The following is a 26265-nucleotide window of genomic DNA, read 5'->3' on the forward strand; positions in this document are numbered from 1 at the left end:
ATAAATACAGATATTTTTCCAACAAAGATGTCTAGCATTAGTTACTCACTCATGTCGAACGCATCTTTGTGAGCATTTCCATTGGCTGCTGCTGCTGGGAGGCGGGATTTATCCACATTGACGTATGAAGGGTCATCAAGGAAGCCTCCCTCCTTAACACACACTGAAAGAGAGAGAAACAGAGGACTGAGAGGTGAAACTGAGTTAACCTTCAGGTGAGTGCACTTAAGCGCTGCCATTCTAAGTCGTATTGTCAGCAAGGCCGGCGATCCAGAAGCCACCTCTCAAAGGAGCTGAGTAATAGGTTTGGGCAGCGTCCAACAGAAAGCAACGAACAGTGATAGAAAAACCGCTGACTCACTCTGCAGAATGACAGCCTCAGCTGAGAGAAAAATTAAATGAAGGGAAGTGCGACAACATAAGACTGACAAATACTATGTGGCACTACGAAAGGAAGAGGGCAGGGGAGCTTGAGCAAACCTGACCTGGTAGAGGAGGCAGAGGCTGCTTGTGAATGTCGTTCTGGCTGGGCTGTCCATAGGGCTGTGGAGACACAATTGCATTAGAGTGGAGTGTTGTTACTTAACGAATTAGTGTTTGTAAATGAATCATTCTAATTCACTTCTATACACTGAATCATCTCTATTGTTTTCCGAAGACAGTGAGCCTAAGTTTGAACTGAGTGACTGCTTTGGTGGCTTTTCTAGCCTGTTAATACTGACTAGGACATGAGCCAAAAGCATTTGTTTAAATAAAAGTAAAGAAATAAATAAATAATGACTGTATAAATAATTATTGTTTCATTATTATTAACAATAATTAAATAATACATATAATTATTATTATTAATATATATATATATATACAACCCGAATTCCGGAAAAGTTGGGACGTTTTTTAAATTTTAATAAAATGAAAACTAAAAGACTTTCAAATCACATGAGCCAATATTTTATTCACAATAGAACATAGATAACATAGCAAATGTTTAAACTGAGAAAGTTTACAATTTTATGCACAAAATGAGCTCATTTCAATTTTGATTTCTGCTACAGGTCTCAAAATAGTTGGGACGGGGCATGTTTACCATGGTGTAGCATCTCCTTTTCTTTTCAAAACAGTTTGAAGACGTCTGGGCATTGAGGCTATGAGTTGCTGGAGTTTTGCTGTTGGAATTTGGTCCCATTCTTGCCTTATATAGATTTCCAGCTGCTGAAGAGTTCGTGGTCGTCTTTGACGTATTTTTCGTTTAATGATGCGCCAAATGTTCTCTATAGGTGAAAAATCTGGACTGCAGGCAGGCCAGGTTAGCACCCGGACTCTTCTACGACGAAGCCATGCTGTTGTTATAGCTGCAGTATGTGGATTTGCATTGTCCTGCTGAAATAAACAAGGCCTTCCCTGAAATAGACGTTGTTTGGAGGGAAGCATATGTTGCTCTAAAACCTTTATATACCTTTCAGCATTCACAGAGCCTTCCAAAACATGCAAGCTGCCCATACCGTATGCACTTATGCACCCCCATACCATCAGAGATGCTGGCTTTTGAACTGAACGCTGATAACATGCTGGAAGGTCTCCCTCCTCTTTAGCCCGGAGGACACGGCGTCTGTGATTTCCAACAAGAATGTCAAATTTGGACTCGTCTGACCATAAAACACTATTCCACTTTGAAATAGTCCATTTTAAATGAGCCTTGGCCCACAGGACACGACGGCGCTTCTGGACCATGTTCACATATGGCTTCCTTTTTGCATGATAGAGCTTTAGTTGGCATCTGCTGATGGCACGGCGGATTGTGTTTACCGACAGTGGTTTCTGAAAGTATTCCTGGGCCCATTTAGTAATGTCATTGACACAATCATGCCGATGAGTGATGCAGTGTCGTCTGAGAGCCCGAAGACCACGGGCATCCAATAAAGGTCTCCGGCCTTGTCCCTTACGCACAGAGATTTCTCCAGTTTCTCTGAATCTTTTGATGATGTTATGCACTATAGAGGATGAGATTTGCAAAGCCTTTGCAATTTGCGGTGAGGAACATTGTTTTTAAAGTTTTCCACAATTTTTTTACGCAGTCTTTCACAGATTGGAGAGCCTCTGCCCATCTTTACTTCTGAGAGACTCTGCTTCTCTAAGACAAAGCTTTTATAGCTAATCAAGTTACAGACCTGATATCAATTAACTTAATTAATCACTAGATGTTCTCCCAGCTGAATCTTTTCAAAACTGCTTGCTTTTTTAGCCATTTGTTGCCCCCGTGCCAACTTTTTTGAGACCTGTAGCAGGCATTAAATTTTAAATGAGCTAATTAAGTGGATAAAAGTGTAAAATTTCTCAGTTTAAACATTTGCTACGTTATCTATGTTCTATTGGGAATAAAATATTGGCTCATGTGATTTGAAATTCCTTTAGTTTTCATTTTATTAAAATTTAAAAAACGTCCCAACTTTTCCGGAATTCGGCTTGTATATATATACACACACATGTACACACACAAATAAATATTCTTATTTTTTAATGAACAGGAACTTCTATGAAGGGCATTTATTTGAAATGGAATGATTTTACTACTATCACGGATTTAATGCATCTTTGCTGAATAAAAATATATTTTATTTTACCTTTGAAATGTAGTGCTTCATGATTTCCATAAAATATTAAGCAGCAAAAGCTTTCTACTGCTGATAATTATATATAAACTAAGTCTGCATAGTAGAATGATTTCTGAAGGACCATGTGCCACTGAAAATTCTGCTGAAATTTCTAAAAAAATGTAGGGATAAATTATATTTTATGAAAAATGGTTATTGTAAAGTGTAATAATATTTTATAATATTCCAGTTTCTATATTACAATATTACAGGCATGTTTTAATCAAACAAGTCAATCTTGGTGCACATTAGAGACTTAAAACATGAAAAAAAATGGTTCATTATTCCAAAGGTTTGACCACCAATAAGTGTTTCCTGTGTCTTTATTGTATAGCTTGACAAATGCTTACTCATGCTTAGCAGTTCACACAATGGAGGAAAAATGAAAGATCTTCTTTGTTGCCATTTATAAGGAAATGCTTATGATGCTTAAAGGGTCATGAAACCCCAGACTTTTCTGACATTTTGTGTTGCACATCATAGTGTTAGCATCCGATAATTTTAAATGTTGGAGAAAAATTGTTCATTTTAAGTTTTTTTTTAGCAATTTTCAACTTCCGGGTTTGAAATCTACATTGTGTTGACGTCATAAGTTTGTGACGTGGCAAAGGACTACAATACATCGATGACCCGTTAATAAACTATTCATGAGACTGCGTGTTCTTATCCTATGAGAAGACACTTCACTTAATTATTCACAACAGCATGAGTTAATGTGCTATGACAAGCTTCAGACTGTGAGATTGTGTATATTAACCGAGAGAAACGTTCATGGATTGAAGAGGAGTGTTTGTTTTTGCTTTGTAAAAAGAGTTTGGCACAAATGTAGTTCCTTCACTTAGTGAGCTTAACCGTTTTTACAGCTTCGTGACACGACCCGTCAAAGGGCTCATATAAACACTACAGAATAAGCCTTAAAAGTCAGCAGAGTTGCAACAGCGCATTCATATACATGTTTTTGATACAGAGTGCAAATGGCTGTGCATTTATTTGTGTTTCTAACTCTATGAGAGTGAATTGAAACTGTCTGAACCCAAAGCTGTGTGTGTTGTCTGTCTCCTCTCTTCCCTCTCCTCCGCTCTGCAGTGCACCACGCACACATTTTTTAGCGTTTTTTTATTTTTAACTGTGGTGAGATCTAACCCGTGCTGAAACAGGGGGTTTCATGACCTTTTAAACACTTAACTGAATTCTCTTTGTAGATTTTTAGTCATACAAATTTGAATAAAGAATAAGACGACTTGTTTCAACTGCTAACTAATCAGCTCTTTTTAACACGTAAAAGTTATTTCATGATTCACTCATAACACATAAAAACTTTGTGGTTATGAAAAAATTCATAAGACTTAAAACCCCCAAGACCAATGCTCGTGCAATGCTCGTACAAACGTGTGTCTCACCAGCGTGGCTCCTGTACTGTGTCCAGGACGGCTCCTCATGTCAACCAAGCCTCCGGGGGGAGGCTGTTTACCGGGGAAGTTATTGTAATACGGAACCTCTGGGGGTGGAGGCAGGTCCTCTTCCTCTTCCTCCCAGGCCGACCCATCGAAAGGAGCCATCCTAAGAGAGAGAGAGACAGAAAAATAAAAGATAGTATAAAGATAAACATTACATTTACATGGTGATATATTATTTACATGCTGTTTAAGGGATGGCCGATGATTTGTATTGCTTTGTTTGAAACCAGCAGAAAACAACTAGTAGGAACAGACACACGCTCAATAAAAAGGAAGTAGGAACAGTAAACAAATAAAATGTGCTCCAAAAACAACTTTTTAAATTAAACAAGTAGTACTTCAATACTGTACATTAATACTTGTTTTCATAGATTGTGTATTGAATATAAAAGTATATTTGGATTATCTGCCAGAAATAAGGCAAAAAGTACTCCGTAATAAGATGTTTCTCAGTGGACGATGTGAGTGCGCAGTGCAAATAGACACAATGCACACGAAATCTGTAAACAGACATACAGGACATACTGGTGGTTTCCAAAGACCCTAGGGAGGTACCATCATTAAACAATGTACAAACACTTGTGTAAACACACTGACATAAATGTAAATGTTTGCAGTACTTGTGTGAACAGGCACATAAACGCTCTCACCGATCATGAGGGGTGACCAGTTTGGGGGGGTTCTTCAGGTACTGTTTAAAGCGGAGCTCAAACGCCTGGCCGATGGTGCTGATGACCTCCTGAGCCATGCCCTCTGAGCATTCCAGGATATGACATGCTACAATGCAGGAAGTGATCATCAAATATATTATATATAAGACACAAGTCATAGGCAAGAACAAGACATTCCTTAAAGGGACAGTTCACACAAAAATTAATCATGTCATTCCAAATCTTTCAGGATCCCTCCAAAGCCATAACAAATGATGCTGGATTTAATTAAGTAATCTAGTATTTAACATCAGTTCAAATAAATGAAGCATGAAAAGCAGTCATTTACATTTACTCAGTGTGAAAGTGTCTTGTCATATTTTTACCTCTCTGATTGACAGGGTCTTTGGCGACGTAGGCAACATACTCTGCTGTATCCTGGGGAGAAACAGAAAGAAAGGGATGGAGAAGAAGAAAGGAGAATGAACAGGAGGACATGAAGAGAAATCAGAGAGTAGACACAAAGAACAGAGGCACAAGCAGAAGATAGTAAAAGTATTTTAGTTGAGGCAGTCTATTCACTAAAGGGAAGGAAACAGAACAGGAAAGAGTGGGGGGGGGGGCAGATGACTACAGACAGCAGGACAGATGAATGAGACAAATGAACAAGGAATGACAGAATGAGAGTAAAGCTGATAGAACCAAGAGCAAGATGAAAACGAGGAAATGAAATGTATGTAGGGATGTATCCAATAACTGATCGATGTAACGTACATATTTATTCATCTAATAATAAGAATATAAAATCGGAATGTATTTTTATGCGATAGTAAATGAAATTGTTTAAATCAATAATTAAATAATATATTATCTATAAATATTCAAAAAATAATTAGTATATACATTTTAATTAATTATTTTCTAAATTATTTGTTTTATTTGTTCAATTATTAGTTCAAATATTACATCTATCTATCTATCTATCTATCTATAATTTGTTTTGAACAATTAGTGAATAAATGAATTAGAAAATATGAATTTAAATGTACATATGAATTATTTATTTAATAAATAATTAGTATTATTTTCTATTAATTATTTAATAAATAATTAGTATATAACTTTAAATTATTTTCTACTTAAATTTTTAAGTTGAATTGTTCATTTATAATTATTATTTAGTATTTATTTTCTTAATAAATATTTTGTATATGCATTTAAATGTTTATTTTCTAAATCATTCATTTTTAATTGTTCAGTTATGAATTTAATTTTTACATATATATACACACTCTCTAAAATGTATTCTAAAATGTTATATTATACAACTATTATATTATTCTTCTATTTAATAATCATTAAATTAATTACAAAAATAATCATCATTAACAGTTTAAATGATTTTTTTTAGTGATATAAGTTTTTTTATAATTAATAATTTAATGAATTCAGACATTAGTCAACTAGTTGCTCAGGCAGCCCACCAACTAATTGATTTTTGAAAATATGTAGTTTTGCACACCCCTACTGATGCCACTTTGTACTTCAATATGTTTTCAAGGTCCTTGAAGTGAATGCAATCATTATTTGAAGAGAGAAGCTCCAACAAATGACTACACTGAGCCATTTCATTTGTAAAGGTGATCCGAGGGCATATGGGTGTTGTGGACTAGCTTTCCATCGCCATCAACTTGGCTAGTTACAAAACAGATTTGTGCTGCAGTTGATTAAATTAACAAATGATAAACTTAATCTGAGAAATTAACAATGATAAAAAGAAAAAGGTAAAAAGAGAAAGAAGAAGTAGAAAGAGATATTGAGAGACAGGACGCGACTCACTGGATCTCCTCCTGATGCAAAAGAGATGGACTGCATGTGATGGTTGGCGATAATCTGTAGGGAGAGAGGGATGGAGAAGAGGACAATGTGACAAAAAAAGGTGCAGTGGGCATGAGATGAAGAATGAACAAACATGGAAGTGAGTGAAAGCAAAGGATGGACAGAGAGGGAGACAAAGGAAGAAATTATGTGGTGAGACTGTGGTCTAAGAGAGGAACAGAGCAGTTGTCTACAGTAACTCTGCATGGTTTAGATTCATTAAGATAAACACACAACAGCAGGGCAATTACTCCAGGCCTTATTCTGGGCTCCAGTCAGCTGCCTGCTGATAAACCTCACTGCGCTAATGCGAAACACACTGACATATAACTGAAGAATTATAAGTGAGGAAAAACGTCCTGTGGTGCAGCTGTAAACAAGCCAGAGGATATCTGCTCCTGCCCACTATATATATATATATATATATATATATATATATATATATATATATATATATATATATATATATATATATATATATATATATATATATTTTTTTTTTTTTTTTTTTAGTGCTTCAACTTAAAAAATTTGAAATGTTTCAGCTTAGTTTTAGTTAAGTAGTTTAGTTTATTATATTTTTATTTAATGCCATGTCAGCATCTTATGCTATTTTCATGGCAAAACCAATAATAAAAAAAAACAAGTGTAACAAATACACTTTTGCTCAATAACAATGGTGAGGCAAGACAAAACATTGGTTTTTTTTCGTGACCACTTGCAACGTGATCCGACAACTGGTATAATTTTTACTGCCCTAGTGAAAAATAAATATACTAAAATGTATTTAAAATACATTTATTTCATGGCAAGGATACTACAAATACATTTATATACTTAAAGTCTGCTAACTTGGAACAACTCATTTTGTGCTTAATGCACATTAATTGTGCAGAAGTATAGCTGAAGTCCAAATAAAGATATACTGAAGTATATTTATTTGTGCTAAAGTGGAACCATTGCAACTATACTTAAGGTACACTTTGAAAATCTTGCATTTAAAGACTGATATAATTCAAAGATCATACAATCCTCTTCAATAGTGATATTAAACAAACACATTTTAGTCTTAATATTAAGAAATGTGCATTGTGCACTAGTACTCCTCCAAATAAAGTTTTACTATAATTTTTCTATCAATATGTTTCAAGTGATATGTCAGTAAATATGTTATTAGATTTGGACTATACTAAGTATGAAACAAATTTAATTATAATTAATCATAGGATTAATTAATGCAGTGTATGAATGACGAGTGTGTAGAAGATCTTGTCAGCTTATTTAGCGCTAACAATGTGTGATCAGCCAACTAGTTTATACTAGTTTACACTTTTAAAGGGGAAATGAACCTACTTTAAAAAGCTTGCTTCTAGCGGTTTCTACACATAGCACAAGTATTTTAAACATAGAAAAACGGCAAACTTCACTTTTTTCAGACATGCTGAGAAATGTTTTATTCAGAGGAAGAGATAGCATAATTCAGTCCATCCCATCCTGCTGTGAAGGGTGTCATTAGCTGCGGGTAACAGTGAATTTCACACAGCAAAGACGGCACTGTATTCATGTTTGTGTGCATGTGTGACATCTTACCTGCTTGCAGTCGATCGCCAGTAGGTTCAGACTGCTGGTCGACACGGTGAGGCTGATTGTCATTCCAGCAAACTGGAGATTACTCTTCCCTAATATCGAGGAGAGACAACGAGAAGAGGGCTGCAAAGAGACAGAAATAGAGAGACTCTATTAATTACACCAGACCAAAAAAAGTAAAAAGCTAAATATTTTATGATAAAAAAGATGAAGCCTAAATATTTTATGAAAAGAGATTTTAATGGGAAATAGCGAACATTTTAAAAAGTCTGGTCTGTCTGAGGCTTGTCTGACCTCACATTCAGTGCCTATTATCATCACTTCATGTTTCGTCAATCTGAATTTTACACTACCATCCAAAAGTTTTAGGGTCAGATTTTTTTTTTTTTTTTAATTAATACTTTTATTCAGCAAGGGTTCATTAGGGTTCAAGGGTTTATTGTGCTCCGGGTCGTAATAGTATTTTACACTATTAATGTTTTTACTGCATTTCTGATCAAATAAACACAGATTTGTTGAGTATAAGAGACTACATTCAAAAACTTGAAAAACTTTTGATGAGTAGTGTAACTTTAAATTAGGTATCTGTGCTAAGCACATTTTTGCTGTTAACCTACAAAAAAAAAATTTGCAACATAGGCTTTTATGACGCAACATGAAATACCAGAATAAACTAGTTTCACATGCAGTAACAGCAACACAAACACTTACTATTCAGTCATTCTGCCTGAATCCAGACGGTTTACACTTTGTGGTTTGGTTGAAATTGTGTTTAAATAAAACTAAATAGAATAGACTTTAAGTTTTATACTACTACCAATAATAATTCTGAATTAAAAGCCGTTATTAAAGGAAAAACTCAACATGATAACCCAGAAATCATTTTATTTTCTGTGTAGAGCCACTGCAGCAATGCTGTCAACTCAAGCCGGCTGCTGCAGTTACACTGATGCTCCACTTATCACACTATTCATGTGCCTGTGTTGATCATGACCAGGGCAGACTTTGGCTCCTCACTATGGAGCCAAAAGAGTCTCAATAAAGATAAATGCACACACTACATTCACATATGCACACACAGGATTCATACATGCACACACATGATTCATAAATACAAACACAGGATACACAAATGCGCACAAAATTTACAAATGCACACACAAAATTTAAAAAGCACAGAAGATCCACAAATGCATACAAAATTCAGAAATGCACACAAAATTCAGAAATACACATACAATTCAGAAATGCAAACAACATTTACAAATGCACTCAAGATTCACAAATGCACAGGACAAGATTCAGAAATGTATTTCTGATGCACACACACATATATCTTGATTTACAAACTGCTTGCGGTCTGTGAACTTCACTGCATTTGTGTGTGAATTTTGAGACTCCCCTGACTTGGCTCGACACACAAATGCCTTTTTTTTAAACAGGGAATGATCTGCAACCAATCAGATATCTCCCTTGTTTTAGCCAATCACAAGAATGCACTCCACGTGTGGGATTGTTTACGCTCTCGCGCTCGATCTCTCTGCCCTGTTAAACTGACAGGACTTAAACACATGCAAATGATAAACTTTCACTCTATGATGGTTAAGTTGTGCAATTAATCCACAAATCACATTCGTCAAGGGCCGGGGAGCAGCTGGCACGTACAGTTAATGAATAACGGATCAACTACGACAGCCTACATCGCACACCCTTCGATGTGACTATCGTGGATTCGTACATCGCGATATCGATGCTTAAACGACACATCATGCAGCCCTAACACACACACACACACACACACACACACACACACCCTATGAGCAAATCGAAAGAGGTATTGCACTGCATAACCTCTGAAACCAGCCATAAACCAAATACCACAGTCTGACCAGCTGAGACACAACACTTTGAGCAAACATGTGTGAATGTGTGTTACATATAACACAGCAGTATGTTTACTGGAAACTGGTCAGGCCTTCCTAGAACACAGTGAGTTTTGTGAGCTGTACCTGTAACTAACAAAAGTGCAAATATATTGCGCGGCTGAAAGTCTGTGTCTGAGAAAGTAAGATAAGATAAAGTGTTGAATACCTTTCTTCTTCGCTGAGCTCCTTTGGCACCTGGTACTGCCTCACACACCACTGATATTGCCTCCCTGAAATACAAACCAAACAGTTATAAATGTACACATGCTGGGTGGAGATTGCGAGGAGAACATAATCAGATTGCTAGATGAGTTTCCATCAAACTCCTTTTCACGCGTTCCTAAATTTCATATGGCTGAGGGATTATTAGATTAGACACATGCTCCAGTCATTAAACTTCCTGTCATCTCACACATGCAAGCAGCCATACACACAACAAAACACTAGGACTGCTACTGTTAACAAAAAACTATTATAAAGATAAAAACTATTTAAAATAAATAAATAAATCGATAAAAAATAAATGTACAAGAGAGAAGAATAGACTCAAATTATAAATATTCACCAAAATATAACCAAAAAAACATAATTAATTCAATTAATGGTGTGATTAATTCTAAATCTGATTAACTGAATGGTCTGATCTAAATCTGAAGTCTTACTTTAGACTATAAATGTTTCTGTCATACAAAACTCCCTAATTAAACAAAAAGCTTTTTTGACTCACAATCACTGCGTGGTTAATGCTTTGGAGTCGATTAACGCGTAAACGCTTTATGTGGCATTTTCTCCTGATAACCCTGAAAAGAACTTAAATTACACTTTTTTGCTTATTTTTAATGTGTTGTCATAAGCAAAACAGGTTTGTTCTTTGTTGTTTCCACAAGGGTGTCATCTTTAAACACTCAACACTTTTGTAGGGCTGCACAATTTGGGGAATAAAGCTAAAACGCTTTACTCTGAGACATGTTCGACAATTATTTATTTAATGAAATTGCAGACTTGTGGTGACTAAATGGCAGCATATAAAATTAATGCTTTTTAGTGTTTTAACTTGTATTTACTTATTTATATAAATAAAAGTCTAGAATTATTATATTGCTTTTTTTTTTGGGTTACTGACCACAATATGAAAATAATTAGTTTGGGTTTTGGGTTAACCACAAATATGTAATATAGCTGCAAGCAGCAATTAAGGGTCCAAGCACTCCAAATGCAAAATGAGGAGCTATGCATGGCATGGAGCATCAGACCAACTGCAACAAGGAGTTATTAAAGCAAGTTTAGGATGATTTGAACAACTTTTAGTAATATGAATTAGTGGCTTATCCTTTTTGACCAATAGGTGGCGATGTTATCGACTCGATGGCAGCTATAGCTGTAGATATCGAATATTTTAGTCAGAGTATTCTACCAAAAATCCCATCGATTAATCGAGTAATCGGATAAAAAGTGTTTTTGCTTAATTATATTGACACGATATTGATGTGCGCATGCGCGGTAAACCCGGGTAGGAAAATCTGACGGGTAGGATAAAATGTCATGACACCGGACTTTTATTTTGACGGGTTAACGTACCTTTAAAGTTCTGTGTATGTGATGTGACGCTAGTTTTACTTAAATCAAACGGTCAAATGCTCATGAAGTGACTGTCAGAGCAGTTCTGGAGATGTTGTTCATGTGTTCACGTCATTATTTAGTGAGACAACAGAAGCTGAAATCACCGCAAGGCGAGAGTCACGCGCGCTCCCGTGTCTGTAATAAAGGAAGTCGCGCTTCTGCTCCATTCATTAACAGAGACGCACAGAACATGTAGGATTTATATTTAAATTAGCCAGATGGCTGAAATTAGACTGTTGTAAGTAACAGTGCATAAATCAGAACTTTCTGTATAACATAACGCTACGAAAATAACGAAATAATTGTGTAGTGAAGTATATTTTTGTACACATTGCCCCGAATATCAATCACTCTTTTATGCATGCATCACTGTCCTCCTCGCTGATGCAGCAACTTGGGCTCTCTTCAACAAGGCTTAAAACAAAAAGCCTCGCCGCCAACGGTATTTTTTTAGAACTTAGAAAAAAGATGCTGCAGCCAATGAGCAGCCGGCGGGGGCTAGTTCCAGGAAGACTCAACCTCCGCAGACAGTTTTTTATGTTTATCAGACAATAACTACTCAAGATTTTGCTTTAGTATAATTTTCGGGACAATTAAGGCCAGATTCAGGATTCGGGACAACAGTTTAGATTTCGGGACATCTGGTCACCCTAATTTAAATAGACTGTTCTGGCTTAATATTTACAGATATTAGTCCATATCGTGATTTGATGTAAGTGCAATGACCTATTTTTGATTAATTCATTCAAAATTTGGCAAAATTCCGTGCCATTCTGCGTTAAACTGTAAATTCCGTTTTTATGACTGGATTCCGCGATTCCCTCCGCGTTTTCTGCATCGCGGAAATCATAGGGCCCTAGTTGTGGTATGCCAGCTCTATCTTGCAATGGACACATGCCACGACGTTCTCTTTACGGTTGCCCACGCCCTCAAATCAAAACACAGCTGACTCCTTGATTTAAAATAAATAAATTAAATAAAATAAATTAAATAAATAAAATAAATTAAAAGAGGCTTCGAGGCAGAGGAATTTGCCTCGATAATTTTTTGTAATCGAGTTACTCAAGGAATTGTTTCAGCCCTAAATGGCACACACAAAGTTTTGTGTCAATATGTTTAAGCTTTGCAGAGATACAGCCTCAGACATAATCTGGCATTATGCATCAAATTTGTAGTGGCACTATACAAAAACAACGAAATCTATCAACACAAAATCTATAACTTTTTGTCAGCACTGTCTGATGGTGATCTAAATCGATTTTTGTGAAAATTGGACCAACGGTCGAGGAGGAGTTTGAAAAAGTAGTTTTTCAGCAAATCAAAATGGTGGACAGGACGTTTGGCCCACAATGGCATAATTGGTATCTATGTTGCCGGCATGACCCAAAGAATATTTTGAGACTACCGTATTTTTCGGACTATAAGTCGCAACTGAGTATAAATTGCATCAGTCCAAAAATACGTCATGATGAGGGAAAAACATATATAAGTCGCACTGGACTATAAGTCGCATTTATTTAGACCCAAGAACCAAGAGAAAACATTACTGTCTACAGCCGCGAGAGGGCGCTCTATGCTGCTCAGTGTAGGCTACAGGAGCACTGAGCAGCATAGAGCGCCCTCTGGTGGCTGTAGACGGTAATATTTTCTCTTGGTTCATTTCTTAGTTCATTTCTCTTGGTTCATGACAAATTAATTTTGATAAGTCGCACCTGACCATAACTCGCAGGACCAGCCAAACTATGAAAAAAAGTGTGACTTATAACTTATAACTTTTGACCACAAACTTTTTAGTACCATCAGGTAATGATGCTGAAGCAGCATATCAAGTTTTGTAACGATACGTCAATGCGTTTCTAAAATATAGCATTTTATATAAAATATATCATTCGACTCCGCATGCTGCACCTAATCTAAAGAGAGCTTTTGTGATTTTTGGCCAAACCATTTAGAAGTTATAAGCAAAAAGCTTAGGTCATGCTTGTTAAAAAACACACTAATTTGGTCTCAATATGCCAAACTGTTGCGGAGATACAGCCTCAAATCCATTTTTGTGTGCTTTTCGTTAAATTCGTTATTCAAGAACGGTTTGAAGAATCAATTTGAATTCCTCCACATGCTCTGAAGATAATCTGAGCCAATTTTGGTGAGAATCAGACAAACAGTCTAGGAAGAGTTCGAAGTTCGAGTTCGTTGTTTTTTTAAACCATTAAAAGAAACGAAATTTTGCCATTTTTGAATTGGCATAAACATGAGTGAAAATTTAGACAAGTGGTGGTGCTAGAGAGTTTGAGATAGACTCCAAATTTTCTGTGGTTAATGTTGAGGCTTTTCTATCAGTATGCCAAATTTGACAACTTTCCCGCAAGAGGAAAGTGAAAGAAGAAGAAGAAAAAGAAGAACGCCCTACGGATACAACAGGCGTCTAGGCACTTTTGGTACTTGGCCTCTAAATATAAGGGCATATGAAGGCCCTACCTTAAATTTTTTTTTTTTTTTTAATTATAATAGATATAGAAATAAATAAAAGTAAAAACTATTTTTTTTATATATATTTTGATTTAAAAAAGGTGAAAATTACATTTCAAATATAGAAAAAACTAAAGAAAAATTGTCAAGTTTTCTAAACCATAGTAATGCACACCCCCTTAATGTTTTTTCTTGAATGGATTTCATCTTCCAGTGAAACTGAGGATTATGCATGAAAACAGTTTATCGAGCAGCTGATACTGTCAATATTGAGAAGCAAATGTGTGTAGCATCCATTAACAAACATGCACACAAACAGGGAAGAAAAGGGAGGAAACCGCAAGGGTTCCAGAGGATTCTATTATAAGACTTCATGGTTACACAGCAGGGCTGATGCCATTAGAACGCCTTCCTTCTTCCCTGTTCTCTCTTACATACAAAAGCACAGCATTTCAATGTAGAGTGTGTTGCTTTTTGCAAATAATGTGGTTTAATAAGGGAAGTATTCTGCAGTTTTATAGTCCTTCAGATACCAACACTTTCATAATACTTTATACATGTGCACATCTACATGCATATTATTCAAAAAAGTGTGAGAAAGGAAGAGACCGAATGGGTGTAAGAATGAGAAGATGGTTGTATTTGTTCATTATTTTAGTATGTCTCCCTTGTGTTCTCTCTCTGTCACACTCCATGCAAGAGCAACATTAATTTTTCATCAGAGGAGGGGTTTTTAACCAGACCCTTGCTAGAGAATGTATGTTCGTGCACATGTGCATGAGGATGTGGAGGGAATGTATGATTAAATCAATCCTGTGGGATGCTGTGGATATACATACACTGGACATTTGAGCGAATATGAGAGGACGTGCAAACAAGAGTGAATGTGTGTGTGTTACCTGGTAACCTGAGTTCTGGTGTTGAAGTCCAGTGCTCTCATTGACTGCAGCACCTCCACGCAGCCCATATACTGCAGCAACAAAGAAAGAAGACAAACCTTCAGTCACAGCACTTCCTGTGCTAGCCCTCCAACCACAATTGAGAGCACAGAATATGGTTGTGATGCACAGTTGCCTTGTGTCAAGATTATTGAGTTGGCCAAGCAGCTGTCGTGCATGTGGTTAAGTGCGTGTATGTGTTTTATGAGAACTGATGCTCAAATTATGAAGCACTAATCAAATAAAGCAGTTCTCAATGTAGTTCCTGCCCATAGAAAACACCACACATTAAAGAAAACAATCCATTAAGTAGATAAAATGGACTTGAAATAAAATGGACTCACTGAGAGAACTGAAACGCAACAGAATTCCAAGCTGTTAACCAACATTTATATCTACATTAGGGCTGCAACAATGTGCAGAAACTACGCAGAAGCAATGTTTTTCATTTTCAAATTAATGTTTCACCCAAACTCTACTCCCAACAGAAATAGTACATGGGTGTTCACACTTCACACATCTGTATAATCATTAGTGCCCGACCGATATGTTTTTTTTTGGAGGGTGGCATACATATACCGATATTAGGGAGTAAAACAAAAAGGCAGATACCAATATATCGGCTGATATTCTTTGTGTATATTATTGTACAGTACCACTCAAAAGTATGGACACGTTCCCATTCGTGTGTCCAAACATCTGACTGGTACTATACATACTCAAGTATATACATAGACAGAAAATACACATTTTTTGCAATGATCACTCAAATGTGGCGATAAAACACTTATAAGGACATGACAGAGATGTGTAATGTAATTCAACTTTAATTCAATTCAATTCCATTCAACTTTATTCTGTTGAAGTTTTGTTTGCGCTGCTGTCTTCACACACAAATGAAACTTACTAGAGAAGTATAAAATGTTACATAATATAGGGGAGTGTGGTGCACAAAGTAATGCATGGTTAGTTTTAACACACATTTATTTTACCATAGCAAAACTTAAGTGCTGACTTGAGAATTTTTCATCTCAGTTTTATTATACATTTAAAATGAGACAAACCTGCTATTATTTTAATCTCCAATCTGTTATTTATTATTTGTAACACTGCATTACAATGTGCTATAATATGACATCAGCGATGTAATTTACACTATTTACTTTAATTTTAATGAGAAAAAACAAGAAACAGGTGAATAAAGCCTGACAGTCAGTTTAATTTTTAGAAATGATTATTTCAATTGTAAAGCATTTTTGCTCTTTTATGTGGGACGTCCCAAACATGGTTGTAATGTATTCATTGTCAAACTCCAAAATCTGTTTATTTTTAATTAATAAAAAATGCTATTATTTAAAAAAGAAATATCTTGTATGTTTTTTTCATTCGATCAGATAAGATTTAAACTGTCATATGGTCAAGTTACAACATGCCCCTCAAATGAAATAATGTACTCCACCACCGGGGCATGTTGTCTAGTGGTCAACCGATATATCGCCAAGGCCAATATATCAGCTGATATTTGGCATTTTGCAAATATCAGCAACGGCCAATATGTTTTTCTGCTTGGCCGATGTGTCCGCTTATTTTGACGGCACTGAGAGCGGCAGCATCTGAGCACACAGTGCTCACATTCTCCCTCTTTTTCGCTGTCGCTGTTAACAGATCTGTCTAAAACGGATAGAAGTCTGTCTCATAATCCGATAGAACGGTTAAACAAAGGAATTCATGTATACAAAAAGTATTATAACGTTTGCTTTTATATTATTAGTAATAGGCAAACATTATAATATTTTCTCGTTTCCCATCAGCATTAAGCAAATACGCATTTATGTCATTTAAACAAATCTTTGAATGGCTAATGAACATTTAATATAACAGACCTTGCGAATTTAGTCGAATCCAGCTGTGAGATCTTGTGAACTGCATTTTTATCCAGCATGATCGCGTGTTCTCTGTGTAATGGTCGGTCCATTTGAATTGAATGCTTTAATCTTTAAACTAGTGATTTCAAATTATGCTGTGCTTTATCCATTTGCCCACGGTCATATTCATGCCATTTTCTCTGTGTGCTGTATGTAAAATGAGTATTACTCTGGCTTTATTTAAAAAATATGATTTCCAATGCACACAAACTTCCCCAAATACTGAATGCCCTGTTGGTTAGTGTTTACCTTTTTAATTATATAGTTTTTTAAATATTTATTTATTTTGTGAAAAATACTTAGTCATCTAAAGTATAAGTATGCTTATTTTACACATTTATTTTTTAATCCATTGTCAAATGATTAAAAATTTCTTAAACATTAATAAAAAACTTTTTCATTATAATTGGCTTTATATCGGTTATCGGCCCCCATGCTTGCCAATATATCGATAAAACCAAAAAAAATATCGGTTGACCACTAATGTTGTCACAATTACCTTTTTTGAGGGTAAAAGAAAAACGTATACACTGTAATTATGAACACAAAGTGACATATTTGCACTAGTCAAGTGTAAAATTACTGTGGATAAAAAAATATTCTGAAACACATGAAACTCAGCGCATCGGTAGCCCGCTGGGATTGCTAGATCAGTCAGCGCCAGACCACGAATTTAACCACCCGTAAATCCCGAACCCAGTGGGCTATCGACGTGGGTGTGGTCTCATTCGAAAGAGGGCCTTCCATTAAGCTTTAAAGCGATTCATCTAGGTCCCCAGTAGCAAACAATGGAGCATGCTCTGCTGTACAAGCCAAGTAATTACACCATTACAAAAAAGCATTTTATCTGCATGTGTTCTAGATTTATAATTTTTTTTTAATAATAATAAATATCGGCGGCATATTGCCGCCATATTCGCTGATACAGATATATTGGGAGACAGGCTCATATCGGTCGGGCTCTAATAATCATTACAAAAAACGAGTTAAGCTTCTTTCATTGACCTAAAAACTAGTCATGCACATTCGATAAATTATTTTTAGTAGTAGTAGTAGTAGTAGTAGTAGTAGTAGTAGTATAAAAATGTGACTAAAACAATTACTATTGTAATATTGTTTTGGGCTGTGTTTGAAATGAGCCGTTATACCGTTATAGACCGTTTCATCGGGCACACGTGATTATTGCATATCTTGTCAATCAATGGTAAAAAGAAATGAAAACCAGGGCTGGGAAGAAGGAACAAAACTATGCTACGTTTCCCAAAAAAATACTGTAAGCCCAAATTGATCATAGCTCTATTGGTTTCATGTTTTTGGAAACGCAGCCCTAGATGGACAGACCCATGCATCTTACCCTGACAGTGTAGGAGACCCCAGTGGTGCTGACCACATTGTCCGAGTGCAGCCAACCTCGGGTGGGCTTGTTGACGAAGGAGCCTTGCCGTGTCCACTCATCTCCGCCGAGCTGGCCCCCTTCCACACGGGCCCGCCTTGAGGCCCCACCCAGCCGGTTCATATCCTGTGGGGGACGAGGAGGAGGAGATGGGGCTGTTAGAGAAAGGAGAGAAAGAGATGAAGGAGGAGGAGGAGAAGAGTTGGTGGCAGAAGTCCCAGTGTCTTTCGGAGACTCTCCCAAACCTCCCTGACCACCTGGCACGTTAGCCGGCTTGCTGGAGGCCTTCAGGCTTGGGAGCAGAGTGGAAGACACACCCAGCCGCAGGGCTCCCATCCTAGGGAAGAAGGAGCAGAGGGTAGTGGGGCTGTTTTCAGCCTGCCGTGGAGACGAAGGGGGAAGAATGGGAGTGAGGGAGGAGGAGGAGAGAGAAGAAGGGATACCGGGAGGGGTGAGTGGGGTGAGAGGAGCAGAAGAAGGGAGAGAAGGATTGGATGCCGTCTCATCTGTTGAGCTGAAGGAGTCGCTCCTGAAGGGCGTGTATTTGGTTTTTGGGACGAGCTCCATTGGTGTCTCAGCCGTCTCAGTGTCCACTAAATGTACTTAATTGTCTCTCCACGTTGCTCTATCACAATCGGTAACTTGTCTTCCCTTGTCTTTTTTTCTGCATCTACTGATTCCTTCATCATCACACAAGAGAGAGGACAGTGTGCTGACTGTTCAGTCTGGGAGAGTATCAAAAACAGGATGTGAAAAGAGATGAAAAGACGGATGCAAAAAAGTACAAAAGTTTTCAGCTGCTGTCATACACTGCGTGTAGGTTTTGCATCAGATCTTAAGTCTGCATAGAGCTTCTCAGGACACTGTGAATTACTAAATATAGTATGATTGTCATGAAGTTATTGGTATAGTCATATATAAGTGCTCCAAACACAATCTGGCTTGGTAGATGTGTGAAAGAGTACTATTAGGTTTTATATGCATGCGAGTGTTTACGTGCGTGTTAATTTTTCTTTGCATGTGCTAGGCTCCACTCTTCTAGCTCTTGTCTGACAGACTCCCATAAAAAGCCTATTAGCTGCAGCTGAGACATTGAGAAAGGAGGCTTCGGTCAGACAGACGGATCGATATAGAGCAAGAGAGGAAGAGGGCAGGAAGAGATGAATGGAAAATGCTAAAAGTACTGATCCAGTGAATGTGGATCATTTAATGATGATTCAAACTGCTGCACTCAGTGATGATTAGACTGGCGCAGATCAACATAATCCTCAATGTTTGGTTTAAAGACTTAATTTAGTCCAGGTGTTAAAAAAAATGTACACCAGGGATCCACAACAAGGCGTACATTGACCTCTAGGAGGACAGTTTATTTTCATTTTATCTGAAACGATCCTATTTTTGTGGTAAAAATGAAATAATGCATATAAATATTATGCTAAATCTGAAGCTAAAGTGCAACTAAAGTTACATTTTTCCTTCAACAAAAAAAAAACAATAATTATTTTAAGAGTTTTTAAGCATCATGTATGTTTAAATATGTTAATATGATACTATACAGATTTTACTATAGGCCAGACTTAAATTTAACACTTAATTTCATACACTTTATAAAAAGGGGACCTGATGTACACTATCTAGCACCTAGATTACATGAAGTCTGAGTACATGCAGGTTTATTTGGACCATAAGACTAAATCTGCCACCTCCCGTCCTGTCACACATCTGAAAGTGCTTAGCGGTGACACATCCCCATCTTTTCCTGTCACTCCCTTTCCCTCCTCTTCCAGATGATTTTGGGACCTCTGTCGCCAAGCCGAGCTCTATCCCTATCTTTCTCCTCCTCTTCCTCTCGTCTTTTCCAGATCACCTCTGCCTGCGCTGCTTTCGCGCCCTCAGTGCTCGTCCCTTTGAGTCTATCCTCCTCTCTATCCTTCCTCTCCTGGAATCCCTCCCTTAGCCTCCACACCGTGTATCCAACAGCGTTCCTCCTCTCCTCCTCCAGCTTCTGCCTCTCCAGCTCTCTCTCCCTCTCCAACACGCTCGCTCGCTTCTTCCAGATAATCTCTCGCTCCCCCGCGCCCCCTCCAACGTCTTCTTTCCCGTTCTCCAGGCTGTCCTGCTATTACTATTTTCCTTAAAAAAACAAAAAACACCTGAGCCTCTTTGCGATTGCGCGATCTTTGCGCAATAATTCACTGAAACAAAAAACTCAGGGAAAAAACTAACTAATTTTCGGTTATACACACAGATAAATAACCCTGATAAACAACAGTTTGTAGAAATATAATTTACAAAAGGACAAACTAGACTCAGAAAGCCCTGAAACAGTTAAGTCAAAGATAAATATGGCTGTATAGAAGATAGCATGGGTTTGAGCACCATTTGGAGAACCACTGATTGTTTGGTGTGATCTGTGAAGAAGTTAAAGTGTGACAATCCAGCCACAAGGGAGCTATGATGTTCCTAAAACAAGCACGTTCCAGCACAATCAGGGTGACGGTAATAAGACCTGATTGGCCAAATCTGAAGTACCGCCTCCAGAGATCTGCTCATTAGATGCCAATTTAAAAATCAATCAGTTGCTCATTAGCCTAAATGACACCCTAAAATCAGGCAAACAGTCTTGAATTGACAAGTTCTTTATAGATCTGTTTCCTGAGTGAAAACCTACCCTCTAAACGCCACTTAGCAAAGTCAAACACTGAATTTAACCGCACCAATGCTCATCCCTGTTGTAAAGCACTTTAAAACCTCTGACAGAGAGGCAACAGTCTTGTAACCTCTAACAGTTCTGAGCTAACAGACCAGGGTTCTCACAAATGATTAACATTTATAGACCATTAACAGTTTCTACTGGTGTTGTGAACGCCAGTTTATAGCCAAGTCCAGCTGATTTGAACCAAATCCAGTCTTGCTGTACAATGTTTTCACTGCATATATTTTTACATTAGAAACCACAAAAACACCATGAGCTTCTATTTTTGTGGCTTACTTTGTCCAGTCAGGTGTTTCTGATTGTTTTTGTACTCTTTAGCACCACAAAAAATCTTCAGGGCTGCAAAAAGATATAGTGTCCTGCCTCAGATGTGCATGAACAAATGCGAGACATCCCAAGTTGTTCCAACAGATGTGACTGGCAATCAACGATGCGGCCCTATTATCTCGGCTGGAGTGCGGCAAGACCAGAGGAATTTATGTGCACTCCACTGCATCTACAAAGCACCATGTTAGCGGTGCCATTGGGCCATTCTTATGGAGAGATCCCTCAAAGAGGACCTGTAATGAGAACCACTCAGACCTGGCTGACAAAGCGCAATAAGTTACGAGACAAAGTTCGTAAACTGTATCATGACGACATGGCACAGAACCAGAAGTTTAGTGCGGCAGAGATCACTGTATTCAGTATAGTCTGAACAGCTTTGCAATTTTTTTTTTTTACAGTGCACTTAGACAGAAGTGTCCCAGACTTGGCTGTATTTCCAAATCGCTCATCGTGTCATGGACTTCATTGACGTCAACAACATGGCACAGAAATAGCACAGTGTTTAGGAGAACCTGTACAGAGAATAAGAAATCTGACTATTTAAAAAAAAAAAAAAAAACATTTAAATAAGAGTTTAACGCACTAGGGTAACCTAGCTTGGGTGTAGCACCTGTCGGTTAGGACCACGCCAAAATCCCTGTTTTGATATGATGGGTTGTTTCAGAAACCAGTAAACATGAGTGAATGAGTTGTCAGCCCAACAGTGGCTGCAATGTATCTAAAGGCCAAGAGGTTCTTGTTGGTCTGAAGTGAAACCAAATGCAAGTAAACCAACCAAACAGGGAGACGATTTTCAAGCACAGGTGTAGTTCACAGGATAGAATTCTTGTCTTTATGAATAATGTGAGCCGAAAAGGCTAATCTCATTGCCCTAAAAGTAAACCAGATGTTGAATTAGTGCAGTTGAGCTCCAGCACAGATGGAAAAACCTGAGTTTAACTACACCATTATAATATAAAACATCATAAATCAATGATTTTGATGGTCAGTGAAGAAATAAGTGCAATGTTGGCAACTCTTTATTTAGAGATGACCGAATGAACTAAAGATTCAGAGCAAGCACCTTGAACCCTCATAAGGTCTGAAGGCACGACTCTTTCCTAATACTGGCGAGACTGAATGTAGAGTGCGGTTTAAAGCGTAACTCGGGATGCTGCAACTCACTGAAGTATTGAAAGACAAAGCGTGAGACCTTAACATGCCAATGAAATGGTTGCCATGGTAACAGACTGAGGATAAAAACATGCGAGACAGTGTCATGACACAACCCAAACAAAATCCGACAAGTTTCGCCAACACAAAACCTGTCGGCTCGCTCCCCATCCAATCACGAGAGCTCAGAGCCAGCGTGAATCAATGTTCTGCAGCAAACACTGGCACACGACGGGAAAGTTCAACCGCTGCCACCACAAACACTACAGCGGTGATCAGTATTGACATCCAAACTCAAAAAGAACCAGACAACCAGAAAATCAAATATTACACGAGTATACACACTTAAGACAGACTCATGTACACTTTCGCCTAAAGACAGCAGAATTAGCTAAAGCTAAAAATGCTATGAAAGCACCTGTTTATACACTACAAAGAAAGACATTTGAAAGTTTTGTATAAAAAAAAACCTGATTTCTGTATGCATAACTCTTAAGTAACAACAAAAACAATGTTTCTTTAACATACATCACTATGTACATTAAAAATACAAGAGTTTGTAAGACGTTATCCAAAAAAGTCAAAGTAAAAGAATTTAAAGGGTTTTTTTGTCCTCACGGTGTAGTTGCTGCTGAAAGTAAGAGTGATAATTCATCCACTAAGTCCTTGGATTAAAAAGAGAATGAGAGAGACACATTTTAGGTAAAAACGAACAACCTCCATGTTCAAAATCATAATAACGTTAATATTTAAACAGTGCCAGACAATCCTCCTCCTTCTCCCTCACTTGATTTCTGGCTCAGTCCCCTCCCTGAAAGACAAAAACATGCTCTTTTCTTTTATCCTTTTCTTGTGTTCTCTTCAAAATCACAAAGTCACACTGGCTCCCTCGTTCAACGTCAGTCTCGTCCAGCCTCACTTCTTTGGAACGGCGTGATGAGTGGCACAGCGGTCTTCTTTTGTCCTCTCCTTCCCCCACAGTCTCTCATCCTCTCCTCTCTCCACCTCAGTCTGTGTGTGAGGAGCGATGTAGCCAACTGTCCTCTATTCTCCTCTCCTCCCTGTCTGGTCTATCATGCTCTCGCTCTCTCTCTCTCTCTCTCACACTGATGCTAGCGCTGATTCCCCCTGCACTCCTGCCCCCTCCTTCAGTTCCTCTCTCGCTCTCTCTCTCCTTGCAGCGTCAGTCATTTATGCATTTATGAGAGTGTGCATGCATGCACAAGCAGCCGAGCATCTCTCACTCTAATGCACACAATTATGATGGGTGCCAAAGGAGAGAGAGAATAAGCGCATCAATGGATTGAGGGAAAAAGCGGATGAGGTGCATGAAGTCTGCCCTCAATGCTTCTCCCATGGTAACTTAAGAGCAAGCAAGTTGGGGGCTAGTCATTTCTGTCTACTTCCTCTTGGTATTTCATAATCCTCCACATAATTCACACTTTTTTCATATTACTGACACTTAAAGATGTGATTTTTGTCTGAACCATCCTCAACCACATCAACGAGCCAATGCCGGACAAAAGCAAAATGCATGTTATTTGACGCATCCTCAAGGTTATCTTGCCATATGCGCTTACAAATCCAGACCGACCATGCAATAACTAGAGGGTTGATTTGTGAGTCATTCAGTCGAGTCACCTGAATTCAGGGTTACGAGGAAAAGTCAGCTGAACTACAAATCCCAGAGTGCACTCTGTCCATGCTCATGCTTTCTAAGGACACGGGGGACTGCGAATTCTGCAAAGGTGCATCGATTCTTTTTTTTTTTTGCACTGCTTCTTCCCTGTCACTTCTCTGTGCAGAAATGTCCATCTGAAACGTCTGGAGGGATTGAATATTCGAGCTTAAACACGGTTGCATCATGGTCCTTGGCTCCAGGGCATGGCATGTCTGGCGTGCACACACACTCAGAGCAGACAGGCGGAGGGGGAGGGAGAGAGAGAAAGAATACGAAAAACACATATAGGAAGGAAATACAGCAGACAAACATTTACAACAGGGCAAACAAACATGATAAATGCAAAAAGACAACAGATTCAATTACACACTTAAATTTGAAGAAATCAGACAAACAAAAACAGCAGGGCTCAATGATAAAGATGGTGAAAGTGTTTTGGTCCAATTGACATAACGGTCACTCGCTCTCTCAAACAAATACATCTTACATTTATTGGTGTTGCATAACTTAAGCATTAGAAATTGTTGTTGCAAATTGTGCTGATGTAAATATGTCATCACCACAATAATGTTATTTAGATCTCTGACATAAATGAGGCTTCGCCAAAATCCAAGAATTACTGGTGAAAGTTAGGGGTGCACAATATATCGCACCAGATTGGTTATCAGCCAATATAAAAAAAAAATGTAAAGGTCATTTAGATTATCTTTGCTGGAATCTAATCAGTTCATCTTTAAAACACGTCATTTAATAACACTGTAAAAAAAAGTAATCGTTAACATATTTAAAAACAAATATCCGTTTTTCAAACTGTACATTATAATGTTGTGATGCCTAAATCAACTGATTTTAGATTTTAGAGAGTTTTAGTTTTAGACAACATACTACAGAACTTTATATCAGCTATTAATCAGTTATCGGCCATAACATGAGAAAATATGATTAATCAGTACTGTCCAGAATTTTTGCAAGAGATAAATGGTTAAAAATTATTAACAAATAATGCATTTATGCCTTTATTTTCCAGCAATAATATATATTTTACAATTATTTCGTTCATTTTTTTTGACACACACACACAAAAAAAAAAATTAAAATCATTTTTTTTTTTTTTCAAATCACAATTCACGATTTTATCACGATTCTGTGTCATTAGGAGTGCACGATAAATATTGGCCGATAATTAATGTGCATCTTGTTATCAGCATGGATTTGCGCATCTTGTCAGTTAACAACGGCTCTGTGTAGTGACAGCTGCTCTATGTGAAATCACACATCTGATGGAATTTACCACTGATTAGAGAACAGGCTTTACTGACGAGATGCGCATTAATTATCGGCTGATATTCACCAAAGTGTTTTATTTTTATACCATCATTTACTCACTCAAAAGTTGCTTCAAAGGTGACATATCATGAAAATTTTACTTTTCTAGGTTATTCTAAGATATTTGCAGTAAAATATTCAAAAACCACTAGGCTAGTGTTATATATTTTGTCCAGCTGATTAATAACAATATCTCTAATGTTTTCAACTACTTGTAAATTATGAGAAAATTCCCATTTTAAACAGTGACACGGGGCAGTGCAGTCGCCTGTCAATGATGTTAGTTACCCTTTGTTACCGCCTTTACTGATGTAGAAACCACATGACAACAGTGTCGTGGACAAATGCAGAAGTAGTGTCTAGCGCCCAGAAAACCACTAGCTTGCTTTATTTACTACTTCTTGCATGTTTTATGGTGGATTGTGTTACTTATTGGCCCGTACGTAAGGGACGGGCCAACCAAACGAACCAAGAAGAGTTTGGGACAAGAGGAGAGGAAGAACGAGGATTAATATCCTCGCTTTGATTGCATATTCTAGTTGGAGAGAGCTTCACGACAAACTCCAGCTA

General features: G+C 37.5%; 1 protein-coding gene across 5 annotated transcripts in view; it reads right to left on the minus strand.

Annotated features, from left to right (window-relative positions):
- shc1 (SHC (Src homology 2 domain containing) transforming protein 1) overlaps positions 1 to 26265 on the minus strand; it is a 41874-nt gene that overhangs the window by 3651 nt on the left and 11958 nt on the right. For 2 of the 5 annotated variants that reach the window (XM_059567748.1, XM_059567750.1), the window contains 10 exons: positions 18455 to 18619; positions 15137 to 15207; positions 10315 to 10378; positions 8227 to 8346; positions 6598 to 6651; positions 5145 to 5196; positions 4759 to 4885; positions 4052 to 4211; positions 486 to 543; positions 50 to 163 (listed from right to left, as the gene is read on the minus strand). In XM_059567748.1, coding sequence (XP_059423731.1) covers positions 50 to 163; positions 486 to 543; positions 4052 to 4211; positions 4759 to 4885; positions 5145 to 5196; positions 6598 to 6651; positions 8227 to 8346; positions 10315 to 10378; positions 15137 to 15207; positions 18455 to 18619 — 985 coding nt within the window. Of the gene's footprint in view, positions 1 to 49; positions 164 to 485; positions 544 to 4051; positions 4212 to 4758; positions 4886 to 5144; positions 5197 to 6597; positions 6652 to 8226; positions 8347 to 10314; positions 10379 to 15136; positions 15208 to 18454; positions 22336 to 26265 lie in introns of those variants that run through there. The other 3 variants (XM_059567749.1, XM_059567746.1, XM_059567747.1) reach the window with 3 other exon arrangements.

Source organism: Carassius carassius, chromosome 15 (genome assembly GCF_963082965.1).
Source record: "Carassius carassius chromosome 15, fCarCar2.1, whole genome shotgun sequence".
NCBI lineage: Eukaryota > Metazoa > Chordata > Actinopteri > Cypriniformes > Cyprinidae > Carassius > Carassius carassius.